This window comes from Monodelphis domestica, chromosome 5 (genome assembly GCF_027887165.1).
Source record: "Monodelphis domestica isolate mMonDom1 chromosome 5, mMonDom1.pri, whole genome shotgun sequence".
Classification (NCBI taxonomy): domain Eukaryota; kingdom Metazoa; phylum Chordata; class Mammalia; order Didelphimorphia; family Didelphidae; genus Monodelphis; species Monodelphis domestica.
This window is the reverse complement of record NC_077231.1, coordinates 13211478-13231488: the sequence shown is the minus strand read 5'-3', so window position 1 is coordinate 13231488 and position 20011 is coordinate 13211478. Positions and strand designations below refer to the sequence as shown.

Below are 20011 nucleotides of genomic sequence, written 5' to 3'. Positions count from 1 at the left end.
GGTTTCTGCCCTTAGGTCAAAGTCCTTTACCAAGGTGGCCCAGCCCTTGGCTGGATCTTTCCCTTTTGGGTCCATTGTAAAGGATCAACCTCTCACTGTTATTCCTGTTTGGAACTCCTCATTTTCTTTTGTTACCATTGTAAAGTCAATCAACTATCCCTCACACCTTTCCAGTTCCCCTAGAAAGGTATTTTAGCTTCCCAACTTTAATGGCTCCTTGGAATTGTTCAATTTAGCATGGTTGGTATTCCCAGGGGCCAGTGACCAGAGCAACCAGAGTTCAATCCTCAGAGTGTGTGGTGCACAGTTTTGTGTGGAGGCCCAATTTAGCACTGTACCCCTTTCCTTAATTCAAGTTTTTCTATTTAATAGTTCTGTGTCGTTTTTTTTTCTTTCAGTTAACAGGACCATAGCTCACAGCTTGACCCATTGCCTGTCATCACCCACCACTCTGCCCAGTAGCCCAATGGGAGCACTTCCTCCCTCCCCTATCTGGGGTAAGGAGGGTGCTAGGGGGAAGGAAATGGGGGGGGGATCCTGCACTCAAATCTCTGGGGGGAGGGATGGGCATGGCACTTGGTCTGGGGTGTAGGGTAGGGGTAGGGGCAGGACCGACACTCCATCTCTAAAAGGTTCACCATGTGTGGTTTTAGAAATTAGTGTTATTCTCACATTATTAATAGTTATTAATATCTAAAAGTTGTTATTCCCCCCCCCCCCCATAATTCTTACAAAAGCTTTATAGCTTTCAGTGAGCATATCTGGGAATTGCCCCAGTCAGAGTCCCAGGCTGATGGTTTTAGATTCTTTAGTACCCATGACCAAATCTTAAGTACCTATCTTTTGTCTTAGAAGATTTCTATGGATTATTTAAACTTCTAACAGGAGGTCAAGCCCAATGGCTAGAATGATGCTCTCATCAGCCTCTCCTACATAATCCAGTCCTGAACTACTCCCCTCTTCTTATCTGTCTCCAACTTCCAGATCATTTCTTTGAAGAGCTGATTTTCTTGGATGTATCCATTATATAGCTATTCTTCAATTTCTTCAAGATGTTAATTAGCTTGAAGGTATTAATTTCATTGTAAAGTCAACACTCTGTCTCCAACTATTGTAAAATGTTATAATCCTTTCTGGGAGACTAGATTACATCAAGATTCTCCTATAAACAGGAGATTTTTCTGTGAACTTTTGGGCATTTGTCTTGGGTCAATAACTTGTGGCAGTGCCCCCTATTTTCTCTGTAACCCCTTGGGAGCATCTAGACAATGTCCCTCCCCCCAATCTCTCATATTTTAAATGATTAATTTCCATGTTCATACATTTTTATTTTTATTTGTTTGTATCAGCGTGGAATCTTATAGTTTAGAGGGATTTCGTGATCTCCAGTTCACCCCAGGTCTGGATCCCCTTGTTTTCCTTTCTTACCATTGTAAAGTAAATGGACTGTCCCTCTCATCCTCAGCCCCCAGGTTTCACCTAGAAAGGTATTTAAGCTCCCCAACTTTAGTGGCTCCTCAGAGTTGCCATCTAGCATGGTTGCACTCCCAGAGTCCAGGGTTTATACCCTGAAAAAGCTGTGGTGCCAGACTCTTGAGTAAAGAATTAAATATACTAGACTTATCCCTATCCTGATTAAAGACTTGTTTTTTCTGGCTACTTGATAGTTCTGTGTTATTTCCAAGTTCACATTTGTTTGTTTGTTTGTTTTTTAAACCCATACCTACTCCAAGTCAAGGCAAAAAAGTGGTAAAAGGGCTAGGCAATGGGGGTCAAGTGATCTGCCTAGGGTCACACAGCTGGGAAGTGTCTGAGGCCAGATTTGAACCTACGACCTCAGTCTCTAGACTTGGCTCTCAATCTACAGAGCTACACAGCTGCCCCCAGTCAGACATTTTTTAATAAGTGGTAAAAGAGGCGAACTTTGAAATTTCCCTAAATTTCCACTCCATACAACCATCACTGATATTGATCATATGACTGGAAACTTTATATGTTAATTTGTTATTAAAGCAAAATAAAATGCAGATCTGTAATTCAACCCTACTTTTCTCAACCTGAGACCAGCTTTCCAGACACCTGGCCTCTCAGATCCAACTCTAATGGTCACTGGGAAAGGGATCTGAAAAAGGAACCTATCTGGAGGGCAGAGGGGGTTGGTACCTGCCCAATAGGCACAAGTCAGAGAAAGGTAGAATTTGGCTTGACTTAAGAAATCACTCTTTAACCAGCAGGGAGGGTTGGGCAGCCTTTAGTCCACAGCTGGATATTGGGTCCTCCAAGATGCTATATTAGTCATATCTACTTGGCTCTAGGGTAGACAAGATGACCTCAGAATACTCTTCTAACCCTAGGATTCATCAACTTTTATGGCTGAAGAGAGCTAGGAGAAGCTCAAAGAAGGACATGGGATCATGGAGACAAAGAATAGAGTATTTCCAAGAGTATTGTGATAGTCAGATGTTATCAAAAAAAGTGAGGAGGGCTAAAGCTATCCATCAGACAGCTAAGAAGTCTTTTAGCTGAGGTTTATGGAAGGCCAATGGTCAAAATAACTGGAGAGCCTATTCTTTGCTGTGTGTCTGTTCATTAGCTAGTGTGGGAAACAGAGACAAGTAGAAGAGATGGTCTTCCTACTCTGCAGGAGCTGACAGTTTACCTGCAGGGTGTAAACTCTGGGCATATGTCTGTCACTGTACAAGGCACCAGCCCCTGCTCCTGGAACACAGACATCTAACACACATGCACAAGGCATGGATCCAGAGTCAGAAATATAAACAAAGGGAAAAGGGTCTGGCCTTAGAGGAAAAGAAGGGCATGGTTCAGGTGGCCAGACACCCCCCAGAGAAAAGGTCCTACTGGAATTGTCTGTCCTCTAGGAAGGCTTGTTTGCTCCGGAATCCCGCCCCCCCCCCCAAGTCTGGGCAACAAATCCAGCACCAATTCTCCTAATCTCATAAGGAGGTCCGAGATTTAAATGGTTGAATCTGCACTCACTCACCTCTTCTTTCTCTAATTTGGCATGTTTGCGTTCAGCAGCCACATTTTTTTTCTTATTAAAATTAAATTGGGCATCCTCTTCAGCTTTCTGTACCTTTTTCTTCTTTTTCTCATATTCATCAATAAGCTCTTTTGAATTGCTAATTTCTTCAAAAAACTGAGTTCTCTCTTTGGGCTTTTTCATTGAAATGGATTCTACAGTGCCCTAAAATAGAATGAGATGCATGAGTCAGAAAGTGGGCCTATAGGTTAAGTGCCAAGCACCAAGGATACAAAAGAAGGTCCTGGCTCTCAAGGAGCTCAGTCTAAAAATCTGTAAACCACTGTCAGTACAAGTTACACTCTATGGGTCCAACAGAAGGTAACCCAGGAGGTAGGCTGAGGGAGAAGCCAGGAAAGGCCAGAGGGGTGGTAGAATATAAACAAGTGGAGGGAAGGGCATTCTAGGTATGGCAGGCAGCCAGTGCCCAGGAGATGCTGTGACTTCTGGGTAGGAGGATCCTTAGGGAACCAGTGTTAGGACCCTCAAAGAAGTACACACTCAGAACTTCCTGATGACTTTGGTTTGAATATGGATAATTTCTCAATATTTAATAATTAATAATACTTCCCCACGACCCTTCAGTTGAGCCTTCACTTGGAGTAAAGGAAAACTGGAGCCCAACCTCACCAAAGCCCTTGCCCTGAAGTGCTCTGTACCCCCAACAAGCAGAGGCACAGATGGCACTATGTCCTTCATTCCCAGCAAGAGGAAGCATGGGTGGCATTATGCCTTGTACCAGTGGAAAGGAGGGATGCAGATGGCATTGTGCCCTGAACCCCCCAGCAAGAAGGGGCACAGGAAGCATCACCTCCTCTAGGCCAAGCTTGGGATTTCACTTATACCATACTCCCCTTCCTTGTAGCTTACTTTCTAATTATACTTCTGTAGTCACTCTGTTTTCTTGTTTCCTGGTAAATTCATCCTTTTAAAAGCAAGCATTGGGATCCCTTTTAGCTATTTACCTGAAAAACGAGGCAATTCCTAGCTTTGACAATGATGCCAATTTTTTCCAACTCAGCTGTGTAGGCAGAACGACTGATAGGATTATCATTAAAATGAAATTCTGATGACCCTCCTAGAAGAAATAGACTGAGTTATAGGCAAGGCAAACTAAATAACCCATACTTGGTCTAAGAAAGTATCAAAGGTTTCTATAAAATCAGTCATATTTATGAGTACCAATGGCCATTGATAGTGAGATGACAAATCACTCAAGTATAGGTAGACCACCACATCCAAAGTTTTCTCTGATTGAGTCTCTGATTGCCCAAGTCTTTCAAATGTGTTATCAAAACTTGAGGAAAACAGATAACTAAATCTCAGCTATGCCTGGAAGCTAAAGACTGGGAGGGATGAACCCATGAATTCAAGTATCTCACTACAGGGAAAGTTTGTGAGGTTAAACTTGGGGCTGTTCCTGGTGGTGAAGGGGAGGGAAAGTGCTTCAGGCTGTGGTGGAAAGAAGCCTGCCTTGGAAGGAGGTTTGGACAGGAGTTTCTGTGGCTGTATGGCTGTGTTTATGCCTTTTCAACTAAACCATGGGGAAAAGGGTGAAATCAAGTATGAAAATGTCTCAAGAAGATAGCCCAGGAAGGATGCTATAATCGAAGGATGCTTGGACAAAGATCCAGGGATCCTGTACAGACTTAGTACTGGAAGTGACCCAAGGGCCTTTTGCTGTATAGATGAGGAAAAAGTTAAACAGGGTCGGATGGCCCCATCTCATCAGGGAGGAAGATGTGCTTTGGAGAGGTGAAACAAGGATGTGCCAAATTCTCTTGGAGATTTCTCACCATCCTCAGCCAAGGACACAAAATATAGAGGTGGAATGAGACACCATTACCTCAGTCAATAGCACAAAGTGCCAACTATATGCCAGACATTGTGCTAAGCAGAGACAAAGTAACATCTGTGAAATGGATGGCACACTGGACACACAGGGGCCAACACTCATTTTCCCCCATCCTTTAGCTTGGCAAGGCTGGGTTCCACCAGCTTGATGATAACAAATGACCAGAGGCTCTCATGCATAATAAATAACCTTCCCAGGGTGCTTTATTTAAGTTAGAAAAGAGATATCTCATTTGAGAATTGTAAGCCTGTGACAGCTAAGAAGTATATGGCCAAGAAGTGCACTGAAGGCCAGTGGTCAAAATGTTAATAAATAATGGGAGAGCCCACTCTTTGCCAAACTGTGTGTATGTTTGTTAACTACTATGGGAAACGAACAAATGGGAGAGATGATCTTCCGATCCTTCAGGAGCAAAGTTTACCTGGGGCGGGTAAGCCTCTGACATAAGTCTTATTACTGTACTAGACACCAGGCACAATAAGGCAGCAACAAGCAGTCCCTGACCTCAGGACACCAACATCTAACACATCTAAGCACTACTTGAACCCAGATCAGGAAATGCAAGCTAAAGCCAAAGGATTTGGTCTGAGAGGGGAAAGAGGTAGGGTTCTGCCATCCAGAACTCCCCTAGGGTTTACTTATTGACCTTGTTCTGCCCAAAGCACCCAGCAAAGGGGGATAACAATATCTCTTGGCACTACCTTACTTCCCTGGAGCTTTCCCCAGGGATTCCTCACTCTTGGGTCTTTTTTTTAAAATATCATTTAATGTGTATAGGAAAGGTAAAATGAGCCCAGTGTCATATGGCCTGCCCTGAGCAAAGAAATCCTGTGGGCTCAGTCTCTGGAACCATGACAACTCCAACATTTGTCCTATAAGAGAAAAAGTAGTGTGCAGATGGAAAATTTGCAACACCTGAGCTACATTCCCAGCATCCTTTAAAGTGTCCTCATTTTATGTAAGGATGCTTAGGAGATAAATTTGGCTGAGACCCACGCTGTGGGGCTCTTTTATTGGAGCTTGTGCTTTTGGTAAAATACTGCAGGTGTGTCTCTGGCTCTCTTTGCTTTGCTCACTTGACTGAAAGAACCTTTTTTCTTTTCTCTTTCTTTTGATTTATTATTAAAAATCCCATGTATTTTTAAATACTAGGAATATTTATTAATTTTTACACCTACAATAGTTTCCCAAATTTCAATCTCAATGGACCACCAGTGGTGTTTCCATTAATACTGTTTCTCTCATTTGTCTTTGGGCCCACTTGTTACGGAGGGTTATTTATTTAAAAATGTTTCCATTTAAGGGCCAAGTGTCTGTAGGCAGTGGGGAGACCTTTCCTTCAGAAGGATGTCGGTAATAAAATGAGGATGGCTAGATGCCAAAGCTGCGCATCAAGAGCTGAAGGGAGTGGGGGGTGGGGAGGAGGAAGAGGAAGAAGGAAAAGGAGGATGGAGAAAGAGAAGTGGGAGGGAGGAGGAAGAGTGGGGGTTAAGGAAAGAGGAAGATGATGGAAAAGGAAGGTGAGGTAGTAGGAGAAGGGGGAGGAAGACTATGAAGAAAAGTGAAGGAGATGGAGGAGGAGGAGGGTTAGGGAGGAGATAGAAGAGAAGGATGAAGAGGAGGAGGAGGAGGAGGAGGAGGAAGAGGAAAGGGAGAAGGGAGAGCAGAGGAAGAAGGGGGAGGAAGGGGAGGAGCAGGGGGAGGAGCAAGAAGATGAAGAAAGGTGGGGGAGGGGGAGGGGGTGGAGGAGGAGGGCCCTGCGGAGGAGGGGGGAGGACAGGGGAGGAGGGGTCAGGGGAGGAGGGGGCAAGGGAGGAGGAAGAAGAGGAAGAGGAAGAAGAGGAAGAAGAGGAGGAGGGGGATGAAGGGGATGAAGGGGAAGGGGAAGGGGAAGGGAGATGGAGGAGGAAAGGTACGAGGGGGATGGGAAGGTCTGAAGCAGGCGCCGCACCCCGGATGGTCCTTCGGAACGTCTTTTCCTCGCCGTTGTCCTCCACATATACTGCCAGTACGCTGGCCGTGGTGGCGGACGGGCGGCCCACATGTGCGCCGTGGATCAGCTCCTGCAGGCTCTTCACACGCAGGTTGCTCGTCCTTTCACCCATCACGAAGCTCAGCGCATCCATCACGTTTGACTTTCCTGGTGGGGGAGGTGCGTGCGTCAGGTCACCAGGGTGTGCCTATACTAGGCTCTGACCCGCCTCGCCACCCCATTCCCACCCTGGGGTGTCTCTCTGCCTCAGTTTTCCCTCTCTTTTAACTATAATTATTACTATTATCGGAGCTCCTGCCCCACCCCCTCCCGGGCCCGGCCCGCCCCCCTCATCTCCAGGCTCCCGTGCGCGGCCTCCCTGGGCGATACCGGAGCCGTTGGGGCCGACGATGCATGTGAAACCGCGAAAGGGCCCGAGGACCTGGCGGCCGCGCCACGACTTGAAGTTCTCCACGAGCAGCCGGTCCAGGCGACCCATGACGGCGGCAAGGGAGGAGACCCCCGGGCGCGTCGAGGACGCAAGATGGCGGCGGAGGTAAGCGCGGGAAGGAGACGGCAGCGGCGTCGGAGGAAGGAGGAGAGAGGCAGAGGGGAATTCTCGCGGCATCGCCTGAAAGGCGTGCGCGTGCGCAGGAATAAGTTAGTGTGTGTGTATGGGTGACGCACACGCTCTGACCTCGCCTGCCGTTGCCTAGGAACCGAGTGCGTGCGTAAGTTGCCAAGGGAACGCAGGAGCATCCTCCTCCCCTCTCCTCCCTCCCCGGACTCCCTGATGCTCCCACTGTGCTCACGGGCTTTCTCGGAGTCGGTTCAGTCAAGGTTGGCCCCTCGGCTTTCGGCCCCCACCTTCTGCCCAAGATGCCTGGGAAGTCCCGCAGCGTGGTGCAGCTCCAGGACCATAAGACAGCATTCGCCTTGGCCAAGAGGAGGCAAGCTGAGGTTTTGCTGCAGAGCCGACTCTTCAATGCCAGGGAGCGTCTGATGGGGGTGAGCACACCAGGGATGGAGGGCGGGACCTGCAGCCCTGCAGAGTGGGGAACTGAGGCATGCGGGCAGAGACCCAGCTCTGCAGAGGAGTAAGCTGCTGCAACAAAGAACCTTACAGATTAAAAAACTTGGGCACAAGAAAAGCAGGTCATTTGCCCAAAGGCATAGATTCCTAGAGCTAAAGCTTCAGGAACCTCAGAAGCCTTGGAGAGTGGGAATGAACAAGGGGGACAATGGTTGGAATGGGAGGAGCAGAAGCCCAGGCTTTTCCAAGGGGTCTTCTTGGGAGGGAGAGCATTTGGTTACAGCCTGCTTGTTGGTCAGGGAGTCAGTCAGCAAGCATTTTTTTGAGGACTTACCAGAGGCCAGGTACTGGGCTCAACCCTCCAGACAAAAAAAATGTTCCAAAGAGCTTGGGGGATGGGGTATTGTTGTCCAAATGGGCAGCCTTGAAATCCTACCAACTTATGTGAAATATATCCAGTGGGCCAACCATGGGGGCAGTGTGCCTCTCCCTGGACAGCTTTTTTCTGTCTTTGCTGTCCTGCTGAACATCAGGATTGGACTAGACCCCCACTTCCATGAGGATGTTAGATTGTTACTACCCTCTGCCCCCAGGACCTGTAGGACCCTGCTCAAGCCCCTTAACTCCTTGTGGCCTCCATTTTCTTAGCCATAAGATATATATCATAACCCCTAAAGTCTTTGCTGCACTGGGAAGAACACACTCCTAAACTGGGGCAGCAATGGGACTCCAGAAAGAACTGGCCTCAAGGCCAGGAAAAAGCCTGGAGTCTATAGGCTGGAGCCTTTCTTGGGTGATCTGTCCTTTACCTCCTGGATTTGGGCTTCTGAAGTCAGGGTTTAGGCTGGATGTTTTCCAAAGGTCCTCAGGCCAATGGCCCAATAGAGATTTGTAGTTATCTCTGCATTATGTCCTAAGTTGAATTACCAAGAGGAAGAGGAAGGAGTCTCCACTGGGTGGTAAAAGGAAGAAAACTGGCAGGCTTTGGTAAGGGGAGGGGTTCCTATCAATGGAGCCAGATGTCTCATCATTTTTAAATCGTTTTCAAATAGGGAGATTATGAAGCCTGGAAAGCTCAGGTTCATGATCGGAAAATTCAAGATGCGACAGAAAAAGGGAAGCATGAGACAATTGGTAAGTTGCTGCTCAGAGGCTATTGAAAGTCCACTCCCTCTGCTGCTCACTGACAGACACAGCATTCCTTCCCCCCAACTGTAACCTTGGGTGAATTTTGTATCATCCTCCCTTTAAATGGTTCAGGCTGAATTTTGAGTGCTATTGATGCCTTTTGTTCCTGTGCATCTGCCATTTCCAAACATTGTGCTTCCTTCCCAACACATTCAGGGAGGCTGGAGCTTATATACTCTTCAGCACTCACTGCTATCCCCTTCTCCAAAGAAAGCTTCGTAAACCCATTGACTATCATGACCCAAGAAATGTTAGTCACAGAATCAGAGTTTCTGGAGTGGGCCCTGCTATTTCCCAACAAAACCATGTGTTTAAAGGCAGAGGAAGAAATGCTCAGAACAGGCCCACTCTGGTAGGGTGAGAAGGAAATATCCATCCACAGCAATCCCACTTCTGCCTTTACTGGGACAAATGGCCTTGGCCTCAGGGAACATCACCTCAGTCTGGGCCACATTTTATGTCAGAAGCTGATGCCCCCTTTGTTTGACACATGAGAAAATTGAGGCCCACAAAGTCTCCTTGTGTCAGAGATGTAGAGTTGGAAGGAAGTTGAGGGATCCCTAGATTCCAACCCCATCCTTTTACACTCAAGGAAACTGAGACCAGAAAAGGAAGGAACACTACTCCAGCTGGGTCCTGAGTTACACAGTTTTTCTCTAGGACATATTCCTTTAAAGAGTCTTAATACTGCTGGGCTCTGCCTTAGTAAGGCCAAAGGGTCTCCAGTCATTCAGAATACTTCCCAAGTGGAGTGGCAAGCCGCCAGGGGTCAATAGGCAGTGACCTAGTGGCCAAGGGTGTATCCCTAGGGGTCATCAGGCAAAAGTTGGATGACCAAAGTGTTGCCCTTAGAAGCCAGGTGGCCAAGGAAGCACCTCCAGAAACCATCAAGCTATATGACCAAGGGTGAGCCCTTCTTAGTGTTTGTCAGGCAGAGGCTGGATGGTGCCAATGGCATCAGGATACCTATGTGATAATCATGGAGCCTCCCAACTCAGAGTCTCTGTGAGGAAAGACTCTGGGATTATTTCTGTCTTTCCCCTATATTTTCTTTCTCCTCTACCTTCTATTTAGGAGCCCTTGTCCTGACTCAAGGTCTTGTCAGTCCTGTCTGGGGGAGAGTTCCCAGTGCACATCTCTAGTGCTAAGCAGGGATCCTCCTCCATCTGCCCTGGGTTGCTGGACATCTCCCTGGGATCTCTCCTGGGAATCTGTACCTCAGCATGTCCCCAGTCTGAGCTCCCATCCCTCATACCCCTTTCCAGCCCAGGCTATTGCCCTTGGGTTCTGGTCCAATGTCTGTGATGCCGTGCCTAGGAGCGGAAATGAGGCAGAATGATCGGATTGCATGTATCCTGGAGGAGCGGCAGAAGAGGGACAGGCAGACTCTCCAGAAAGCCATTACTGACTTCCGACAGACCTTCCAGAAGCCTGAGAGTCGCCGGGAGTTTGACCTCTCCAACCCCCTGGCTATAAAGAAAGATACTCGACCCAGCATTTTGGTTGAGGTCCAAAAGAACAGCATCTCTGGGATGCAGAAATTCATGGGGGAGGATTTGGGCTTCAAGGAGAGGAAGAAGGCCCAGCAGGAGCAGAATAGGGAGTGGACCCTTGAGCACCAGCACTTGTGGAATAATGCTCTCGCTGACCACAGATTAGCAGGTATGTCCAGAGCCACCATCTCATGCTCTCTAAGTTGGGGAAGTCCTGCCTCTGTAAACCATGAACTGAGGAAACCTGGGCCCCAAGCCTCATTGGCTTCCTCTGTGAAATGAGGGAATAGTTCCTTCTTTAGCCTGCGAAGTCCTAGAGAGGCCTGGTCCACAGTTGCCTGATGAACGTTTGTCTGCTGATTGACCATTGGAGGGTGAAGTTTAGTCTGTATGCTTGGTGCCTGGTCCTTAGAGCCTGGGGCCAGGTGGGTGGTATCAGGAGGAGGGAGCATTTGAAGTGTATTGATTAAAATAGTGGAAGATATAAATTGTAGTAGATAAAGAGTTGGAGAGTAAATTGTGACCTCAGAAAATATGTTTTCACTACAGTGTCTTGTTTTTAAATCAATATATATAAGGTGGTCCCCAGGGAAAAATTCCCAATTATTAAATATACCCAAGTAAGCTGGGTTTTATAGAGATTTTAATTCATACAAATGAGGAATTAAAGAAAGAGAGAAAGAGAGAAAAAGGAAATAATGAGAAAAGGGCTATACCAGCCTAGGCCGGCATGAGCCAGCCTAGGAAGAGAGGGATCAGTCAGTCTTTTATCACTCACCACAAGATCTGTCCAAGCAAGGATTCTAGTGACAGAGTCTCCTCAGAAGGAGTTCCAGCCAGAGTCAGCCTCCCTGAGACTGTCTCAAGAGACTGTTTTTTTGCTCTCAGATTTTCATCTCCTTATAAAGGGAATTTTCTCCTATGTCGACTCCCTAAGTTCTCCCATCTACCAATCACAGTAGACATTTTTCAAAGGACAGACCATTCTCAGTTCACACCTAAGAAGACTAATCTTTTGAGTAATTCACACCTGAGTAGACTAGAATCTCTGAGTAAATTCTCACCTCTTTGCTCCTTGTAAGTTTACAAGTTGCCTGACCTTTATAGGTACTTAGTACCCTTTTGTATTATATCCCAAAATAGGCATGGCTTAAGAACTTTTTGTCTTACTATAAGTATGGGTTTAAGTACTTTTCATTGTTCAGCAAAGAGTTTACAACTTTATCTTCCCCTAAGGCATGCTTAAGTATGGTGAAGTAGAGTTCTCACATTCCTGATCAAGTACCTTCACTGCCCAAATGAGGAATGGTCTTAACCAAATCTTATGAAGTAGGGTCTGAGAATTTTTAAGGTTCACAATCCAACCTTATGAAGTAGGGTCTGAGAATTTTTAAGGTTCACAGAAGGATCCCTTGGATCTCCTCCACCTCATCTCCCCTTCTCAGCTTTTCTGCATCCTACTCCAGGCTAACTTGTTGAGTGGCCTTCTTCCATTAAATCATTCTGTGATTTCATATAGACCCTCCCAGCCTTTAAGCCAAGAGAACTCTGGGCATCGGCCTCCTTCTGTGAAGTAAAATGGGCGCAACAATCCCTGCCCTGAGTTTACCTCCCATACTCCTGGGAGGGGAGTGCTCCTGAATACTTCCATCATGACTATTCCTTTCTCTCAGAGGACATCTTCACCAAGAGCAGGCTGGAGTTTGACCAAACTGCCATGGACCTTCAGAAACTAGAACTTGCCACTAGACGAGCAGTGTGTGCAGTCGTTAAGGACTTCAATAAAAACCAGGTGAGCTGACCTTTGGGCTAGGGGAGAGGCCAGGGTGACACAACCCCTCCAGAGACCTGGATCCTTTGGCCAACAAGGCAGAAGAGTAGACACTGTCCCTCTTCCTTGTTGCTTCCTAAACCACCTCAACTCAAGAGCTGTGTGCTGGATGTAGGTAGTAGTAGTCTCTCGGTAACCAAGGATGACGATTGTCTTTGCGTTTTCATCTATGATAGATGATTGTGCACAAAGACACTTGTGCGTGGATGTAGGTAGAGAGGGGCTAAGACACCAAGAGTCTCAACAAGGGCACAGTCAGATGAGGGAGGGCAGAGAAAGCTGAGGTCTCTACATGTTCCATCCTGCTGGAGTCTCTGCTGGTCCCCTCCCAGTCTGTGCCTTCACTTACCACAAGCAGAAGAATCACATCTACTTTCTGCTTTCCTTCAGTTCTGCTTCCTGGGAGGAAGGAAGAAGGAGACATTGGGCTGTGATAGCTCTTGGCCAGGAAATTAAAGGACAGAGGACACTGAGGCAGGGGCTCCATTAGAACTGCAGGAATGAGGACTGGCATCTATCTAAGGACTAGTTCTATGCCCCTAGAAGTCCTTTGGGGCATGGCAGGAGACTGAGAGCTTTGAGATCCAGGCCTTAGGGCCAAAAAGTGACTATCAGGGAACAATGAGGAAAATGAATGGAAACAAAGATCTTAGGGGAGGAAGACTTGGTTAAAGAAAGATCTTGGGTCCAAGCAGGTAAACCAACGGGGAAGAAATTAGTAACAGGAAGGACAAGGCCTCCATGTGAACTTGACATTTCTGAATAACTTATTGGAACCTCTGAGGCTGTGAACCTTTGCAGTCCTAAGAGAATAGGGCCCAGCAGTGCACTCTGGAATGGTGATGAGGAGAAATGAGAATTTATAGATTTCCTTGAGAAGCAGGACACTCCTAATTCACAGCCCTTCCAATCTATGGCCTTCCCAAGGGAGCAGGGCACCCCTATAGCACATTCCAGAATAGCACTGCAGAAAAATAATTCACAACCCTCCCAGAACAAATGTGGGTAGGATCCCTGGAGTCAGCCAGACTGAGCAATCTGTGGGCTTCTACCCAGTCATCCTGACACATCAGAGCCCAGGTACAAGGGGCAGGAGGAACTGTGGAAACAGTTGGGACCCGTTTAGACTCAGGCACATTCTTCTGATCCTTGAATTAGGCTCTTTCCTTTGCTCAAATCCTCTGTTCCTCACCAACTTTGGTCTACTCTCTGGACCTTGGCCTGTCCCCTCTGACTCCTGGCTTGATTAGCTTGATCTGAAGCTGTCAGACAACCATATTATATAACCATGTATGACCACCCAGAACAAGAATCTGTGAAAGGATTCATTTCTGCATCCTTAGGGCTGATGAATACAATCCCAGGCTGCTCCACCTAGAGAGGGGCAACAAGTCTGGTCATCAAGATGAGCCAGGCACTAGTTCTACCTCTGACTGATCCAGGCAAGTCCTTGAACTTTTGAGTCATGTTGGTCTGCATGGTGGGGAAATGGTCTCCTCTAGGCAGTTGAATGTGGTCCAAGTGCCCAGATATAGGGGCATAAGGGAAGGATCAGCAAGAGATCTAATGCTGCTGCCAGGTGTGTTTCTTCTTCTTCAATAAGTCTGAACTGTGACAACAACTATGATAGCACTCAGAGGCATTACAGGGGCCCAAAGGAAGGAGAAGGGAATGAGAATCTATATGTCATTAACTGTGTGCCAGGCACTATGCCCCCCAGAGCTGAAGATGGATGGATGGATGGATGAAGGACCAAAGATCCCTTTCTGGACCTCAGTTTCCCAATCTCTCTGCCTTCTAATCTCAGAGGAGCATAGAAAATGAGGTCCTTCAAGCCCCAGCTGCATCGATGTGGATTGGTAATGTTCTTGCAAGAGAAATGAAGATCCCCGTTGGAGTCCTGGGACCCCAGCTTGCCCTGGTGCCCAACCTAGCCTTGGAATCCCACCACCATGGCTTTAGAACTGAAAAGAGAGAGATTGGCCCACCCTTTGTACAGACAGAGGAAACTGAGGACCACAGAAGTGATGGGATAGGATTTGCCTAGGTGCCTAATAGGGAGGAAATGGCAATCAGGGACTCAGGACCTCTGACCCCATCTAGGCTCCATTCAAGGTTGGCAAGATAGGTTGTCAAAGCTGGGAGGGAGCTTAGAACAGTGAAGATCAGAGAGGCAGAGCCAAGATGGCAGAATAGCACAGGAAATCTAGAATCCTCTCAAATTAACCTTAAAATAATGCCTCAAAATGAGTAGTGGAGTGACAGAACAAACAATGAGATGGAGGGAAGTAACACTTCTACAGAAAACAACTTGGAAGGTAGGCCAAAAATGGTCTATTTTACTGAAAGCAAAACCTCCCCAAGAAGTACAAGCTACCCTGCCTCCTTTCCTACTACTCTATGTTCTGAACCTTAGTACAAGCCAACTTTGAGACCCCAAGACCCTGCCAAAGCCATTAGCAGAATATCCAACATCCACCCCTTGAAGTTCTAAGCCCTAGCCCAAGCTTGAAGTGAGGCACAAGTAGTCCATGATGCCTGACCCATTCAAGCCTAAAAAGAGGACCAGAGCCCCTGCTTATACCTGTAGTGAGACCCCAAGCTCCATCACAGGGCAATCCACAGTATACCAGACTGGTGTAAGCCCAGAATAAGGCTCTGAGCCTCTGCCCAAGCCAGTGGGGAAGACCACAACCCCAGCATAAGGCAGTCCCTGCCTGACTGGTGCTAGCTGAAGGGGAGACCCAGAGCCCTGCCCAAGTCTGCACTGAGGTCCCAAGCCCCAGGACAAGGGAGTCCACCAAGATGAGGCACCAAATTCCTACCCAATCCTGCAGTGAGGCTCCAAGCCCCAGTTCAAAGTAGTCTAGAGTGCACCTAACCTATATAAGCTCAGAATGAGGTCCAGAGCCCCTACCCAGGCTTGAGGTAAGGCCCTGAGCCCCATCACAAGGTATCTTACAGTGCTTTGATCCTTACAAGCCATCAGCAGTCCCTAGAGGAGACTGAATCAGTAGTGGAAAGTGGCTTTCAGAGCTCAAAGCCCACCATCGTACCTTTTTAGAAGAACTGAAACTTGCAGAACCCCAGAACTAGAGATGAGGGTAACAGCAAGGAAAAACTGAAGTGTCTCTACCCTGAGGACAGAGGCCACCTTTAAGATGAAAATAAATAAAACCAGGAAAATAAGCAAAAACAGCAACACACACCTAACTATAGAAAATTTATCATGGAGACAAAGAAGAGCAAGGCACAGACTCGGAAGGGAACAATGATATCAAAGCAGCACCAAACTTCAAATTAAAATGGAGATTGGTTTAAGGCTCTGGAAGAGCCCAAAACAGAATTTAAAAATTAAGTAAGAGGCAGAAGAAAAATGAGGAAGAGAAATGAAAGTAATGCAAAAATAAAATAATAGCTTAAAGGCAAAATTGGCCAAATAGAAAAAGAGGTACAAAAATACAATGAAGAAAAGAGTTTCTTTAAAAGTAGAAATTAACCAAATGGAAAAGGAGGATCAAAGGCTCTTGGAAGAAAATAATTTCTTAAAAAATTAGATTTGGGCAAAGAGAAGCTAATAACTTTATTTGTTTTGTTTTTCTTTTTTCCCTCTTTTTAAAATTACCTTTTGATGATTCTCTTGAGTTCTGTGCTTAGACATCAGGTTTTCTGTTCAGGTCTGGTCTTTTCTTTACAAATTCTTGAAATTCTATTTTGTTGAATGACCATACTTTCCCCTGTAAGAATATAGTCAGTTTTGCTGGGTAGTTGATTCTTGATTGTAGACCTAGTTCCCTTGTTTTCCAGAATATCATATTCCATGCCTTTCTTTTTTTCAGTGTGGATGCAGCCAGATCCTGTGTTATCCTCACTGTGGTTCCGTGGTATCTGAATGACTTCTTGGCAACTTTTAATATCTTTTCTTTGGTCTGATAGTTCTTGAATTTGGCTATAACATTTCTGGGTGTTTTCAGTTGGGGATTAAATCAGAAGGTGATGTGTGGATTTTTCAATCTCCACTTTTCCCTCTTGTTCTAGGATATCGGAGCAGTTTTCTTTAATAATTTCCTGTAATATAATGTCCAGGCTTTTTCTTTTGTCATGGTCTTCTGGTAGACCAATGATTCTTAAATTGTCTCTCCTTGAATGATTTTCTAAATCCTCTGTTTTGTGAATGAGATGCTTCATATTTTCTTCAATTTTTTTCATTCTTTTGGTTTTGTTTTATATAGTGTCCTATTGCCTTGTGAGGTCACTTGATTCTAGTTGTTGTATTCTGGTTCTTAAAGACTGGATTTCATCTTTGGCTTTTTGGTTATCCTTTTCCTTTTTGGTCTGATTTTCTTTGGAGGTCATCTTTCATCCTCTTTACCTCGTCTTTCATCTCCTTTTTCTCATCTTTCATCTTCTTCACCTCATCTTTCATCTGCTTTGCCTCATCTTTCATCTTTTTTGCCTCATTTTCCATTTGGTTGATTTTGGCTTTCAAGACACTATTTTCTTGTTTTAGTTCAAGTGCCTCTGTTTCCAGATGACTTATCTTAGTTTTTAAGTTCTTTTCCCAACTGTCTTCAGCCTCTCTTAATTGTGTTTTGAATTGCATTTTGAGTTCTTCCAAAGCCTGTATCCAATTTGCTGGGATTTCTGATTTTTTCTTTGCTGATCTCTCCCCCTCTGTTTCGTTTGCTCTTTGCTCATTACCTGTGCAGAAGCTGTCTATTATAATTTCTTTCTTCTTTTTCTGTTGTTTACTCGAGTTTACCCCTTCTTTGCTCCATGTATTTGTCTGTGCTCTTGCTCCTCTCATTTTTTTTTTTGGTTTTGGGGCTATTAGTCTCCCTCTTGGAGCTTTGTCAGATCTCTTGGTACAGTCTCTAGGGGAGGAATGTTAGCCTCCTTGTCCTCTGGAGGCTTTTGATCGGAATAAGTTCAATTGGGTTGTGCTGTATGTGTTCTGAGGCTGAAGACTCCTGGAAGGCTGGGCGGTCCAGGCTCTCTCCAGTTCTCTCCAGCTGCTTCTCCAATGTCCACAAAGTTCCCCAGTGCCTTTCCCCTCCCCGAGATTCCTGTCCTTGCCAGAGGCCCTGCACTCTAGGTGGGGAGGGGTCCTGACCTCCCTGAGCTTTGAGGAGTCTTGATGGGATTAGGTTCAACCTGGTTGGTCTGGATGTGCCCCGAGGCAAAAACCTCCCAGTGAGACTGGATCCAGATGGAAGGACCCAGCCTGGTCTCTCCCTGGCTTCCTCTCCGCTATCCATGTTGGACGCTCCGAGCCCGACGCCCTGCTGCTCACAAGGTAGACCCTCCAAACCAGCACCATTGCCCACCCAGAGGTTCCCACTGCTGCTGGGGGCTAAGCCCTCTGGGTTGGGGGGGAGGGGTCCTGGGACCTTCCCTCTGCCTTCCCCTTAGACCCGAGTGTTCTCAGATTCCAGCTTTTGGGGGGCGTACCTTTTGATTTGAGTCCAGAAGGAGGGTTCCCCACCTTTGTCCTGTTGTTAAGTTTGAATTTCAGTACCCTAGGAGCATTCAGTTTGTGATCGGTAAGGAAGGGTTTTCAGAGGTCAGAAATTTTGCTGCTTCTAAGCCGCCATCTTGACTCCGCCCCAAGCTAATAACTTTATGAGACATCAAAATCAAAAGAATGAAAAAATAGAAGAAAATATTGAATATTTCATTGGAAAATAAATCCAGGAGAGGCAATCTAAGAATAACTGGACTATCTGAAAGGCATGATTAAAAAAAAAAGACTAAAAATAATATTACAAGAAACTATGAAAGAAAACTGCCCTGATATTCTTGATTAAGAGGGTAAAATAAAAATGGAAGGAATCTATATGATTATTCCCTTACAAAAATGAATAATATGGAAATAAAAAAGGAAGCATCCACAGATCACCTGCTGCAATAAATCCCCAAATGACAACTCCAAGGAATAATATAGCCAAATTCAAGAATTCCCAGGCCAAGGAGGAAGAAATGATTCAAGTAGCCAGAAAGAAATAATTCAAATATGGAGTTACAGTCAAAGATTACATAAGAATTAGAAGCTTCTACATTACATGATCATAAAGCTTAGAATATTATATTCTGGAAGACAAAGAAACTAGGCTTACAACCAAGAATCACCTACCCAGCAAAACTGAGTATATTCTTTCAGGGGAAAATATAATCATTTAATAAAATAGAAGATTTCTGAGCATTCTTGATGAAAAGACCAGACTCAAATAGAAAATTTGGTATCCAAATATAAGACTCAAGAAAAGCATAAAAAACTAAGTAAGAGAGAAAATGTAGGGGATTCAATGAAGTCAAACTGTTTAGATTGCTACTTGGAAAGATGATATTTGTAATTCTTAAAATTTCTATCATTATCAGAGTAGTTAGAAGGAGTATAGGAGTATAGAAGGGGGCTGTGTCCCCTCTCCAGTACTATTCAACCTATTTTTCACCCAAGTATTATGACATGCTGTGATGGATCTAGACCTGGGCGTCTACATCAAATACCGACTGGATGGCTCACTATTCGATCTTTGCTGCCTGACTGCAAAAACAAAGACAACAAAGAGACTCATCCTGGAAGCTCTCTTTGCAGATGACTGTGCTCTCATGGCCCACCAAGAAAATCATCTTCAAACCATTGTGGACAGGTTCTCCACCTCAACAAAACTGTTTGGCCTGACTATCAGCCTCAGCAAAACAGAGGTGCTGTTCCAACCCATACCAGGGAGGCCAACGAACCAGCCGTGCATTACAATCGACAGCACGCAGCTTTCTAACATCAATACTTTCAAGTACCTGGGCAGCACCATTGCCAACGATGGGTCCCTAGACCACGAGATTAATGCCAGGATCCAAAAGGCCAGCCAGGCACTCGGGTAGCTGCGCTCCAAAGTCCTCCAACACAGAGGTGTAAGCATTGCAACAAAGATCAAAGTGTACAACACAGTGGTCCTCAGTTTGCTCCTGTACGGTGGTGAGACATGGACACTGTACTGGAAGCACATGAAGCAGTTGGAGCAATTCCACCAATGCTCCCTCTGGTCAATCATGAGGATCCGATGGCAGGACCGAATCACCAATCAGGAAGTCCTTGACAGAGCCAACTCCACCACCATCGAAGTCATGGTCCTTAAAACCCATCTACGATGGTCTGGACACGTCATCCGCATGGACCCACAGCGAATACCAAGACAGATATTCTATGGTGAACTGTCAGCTGGACTCAGGAAACAAGGCCGACCAAAGAAAAGATTCAAGGATCAGCTAAAGTCCAACTTGAAGTGGGCTGGCATTACACCAAAGCAACTAGAACTTGCTGCCTCTGACAGAAGCAGCTGGCAAACCCACATTAACCATGCCGCCGCCACCTTTGAAGATGAGCGACATCGATGTCTTGCCGCTGCGTGTGAACGCCGACACCAGGCCACAACCGCAGCTCTCGTAACAACTGGCGTCCCATGCCCCATGTGCCACAAACTTTGTGCCTCAGCCTTTGGACTCCAAAGCCACATGAGAGTACACCGTAGATGAAACTGCACAAAGACAATAGTCATTCTCGGTCACCGAGAGACTACCACTGCTATATTATAGTACAGA

The 20011-nt window shown here is 46.0% G+C and overlaps 2 protein-coding genes across 7 annotated transcripts in view; one reads left to right on the top strand and one right to left on the bottom strand.

Moving 5' to 3' along the window:
* The window catches only part of SMC1B (structural maintenance of chromosomes 1B), a 77192-nt gene extending 69678 nt beyond the window's left edge, over positions 1-7514 (bottom strand). For 2 of the 5 annotated variants that reach the window (XM_016425550.2, XM_056797623.1), the window contains exons 1-4: positions 7258-7511; positions 6847-7035; positions 4006-4118; positions 3002-3205 (exon numbers count right to left, since the gene is read on the bottom strand). In XM_016425550.2, coding sequence (XP_016281036.1) covers positions 3002-3205; positions 4006-4118; positions 6847-7035; positions 7258-7495 — 744 coding nt within the window. In that variant the 5' untranslated portion in view covers positions 7496-7511. Of the gene's footprint in view, positions 1-3001; positions 3206-4005; positions 4119-6846; positions 7036-7257 lie in introns of all 5 variants that reach the window. The other 3 variants (XM_056797624.1, XM_056797622.1, XM_001378427.4) reach the window with 3 other exon arrangements.
* RIBC2 (RIB43A domain with coiled-coils 2) overlaps positions 7515-20011 on the top strand; it is a 28972-nt gene continuing 16475 nt past the window's right edge. The window contains exons 1-4 of one of the 2 annotated variants that reach the window (XM_007502603.3): positions 7515-7875; positions 8953-9034; positions 10406-10750; positions 12255-12373. In XM_007502603.3, coding sequence (XP_007502665.1) covers positions 7747-7875; positions 8953-9034; positions 10406-10750; positions 12255-12373 — 675 coding nt within the window. In that variant the 5' untranslated portion in view covers positions 7515-7746. The remainder of the gene's footprint in view (positions 7876-8952; positions 9035-10405; positions 10751-12254; positions 12374-20011) is intronic. The other variant, XM_007502605.3, reaches the window with a different exon arrangement.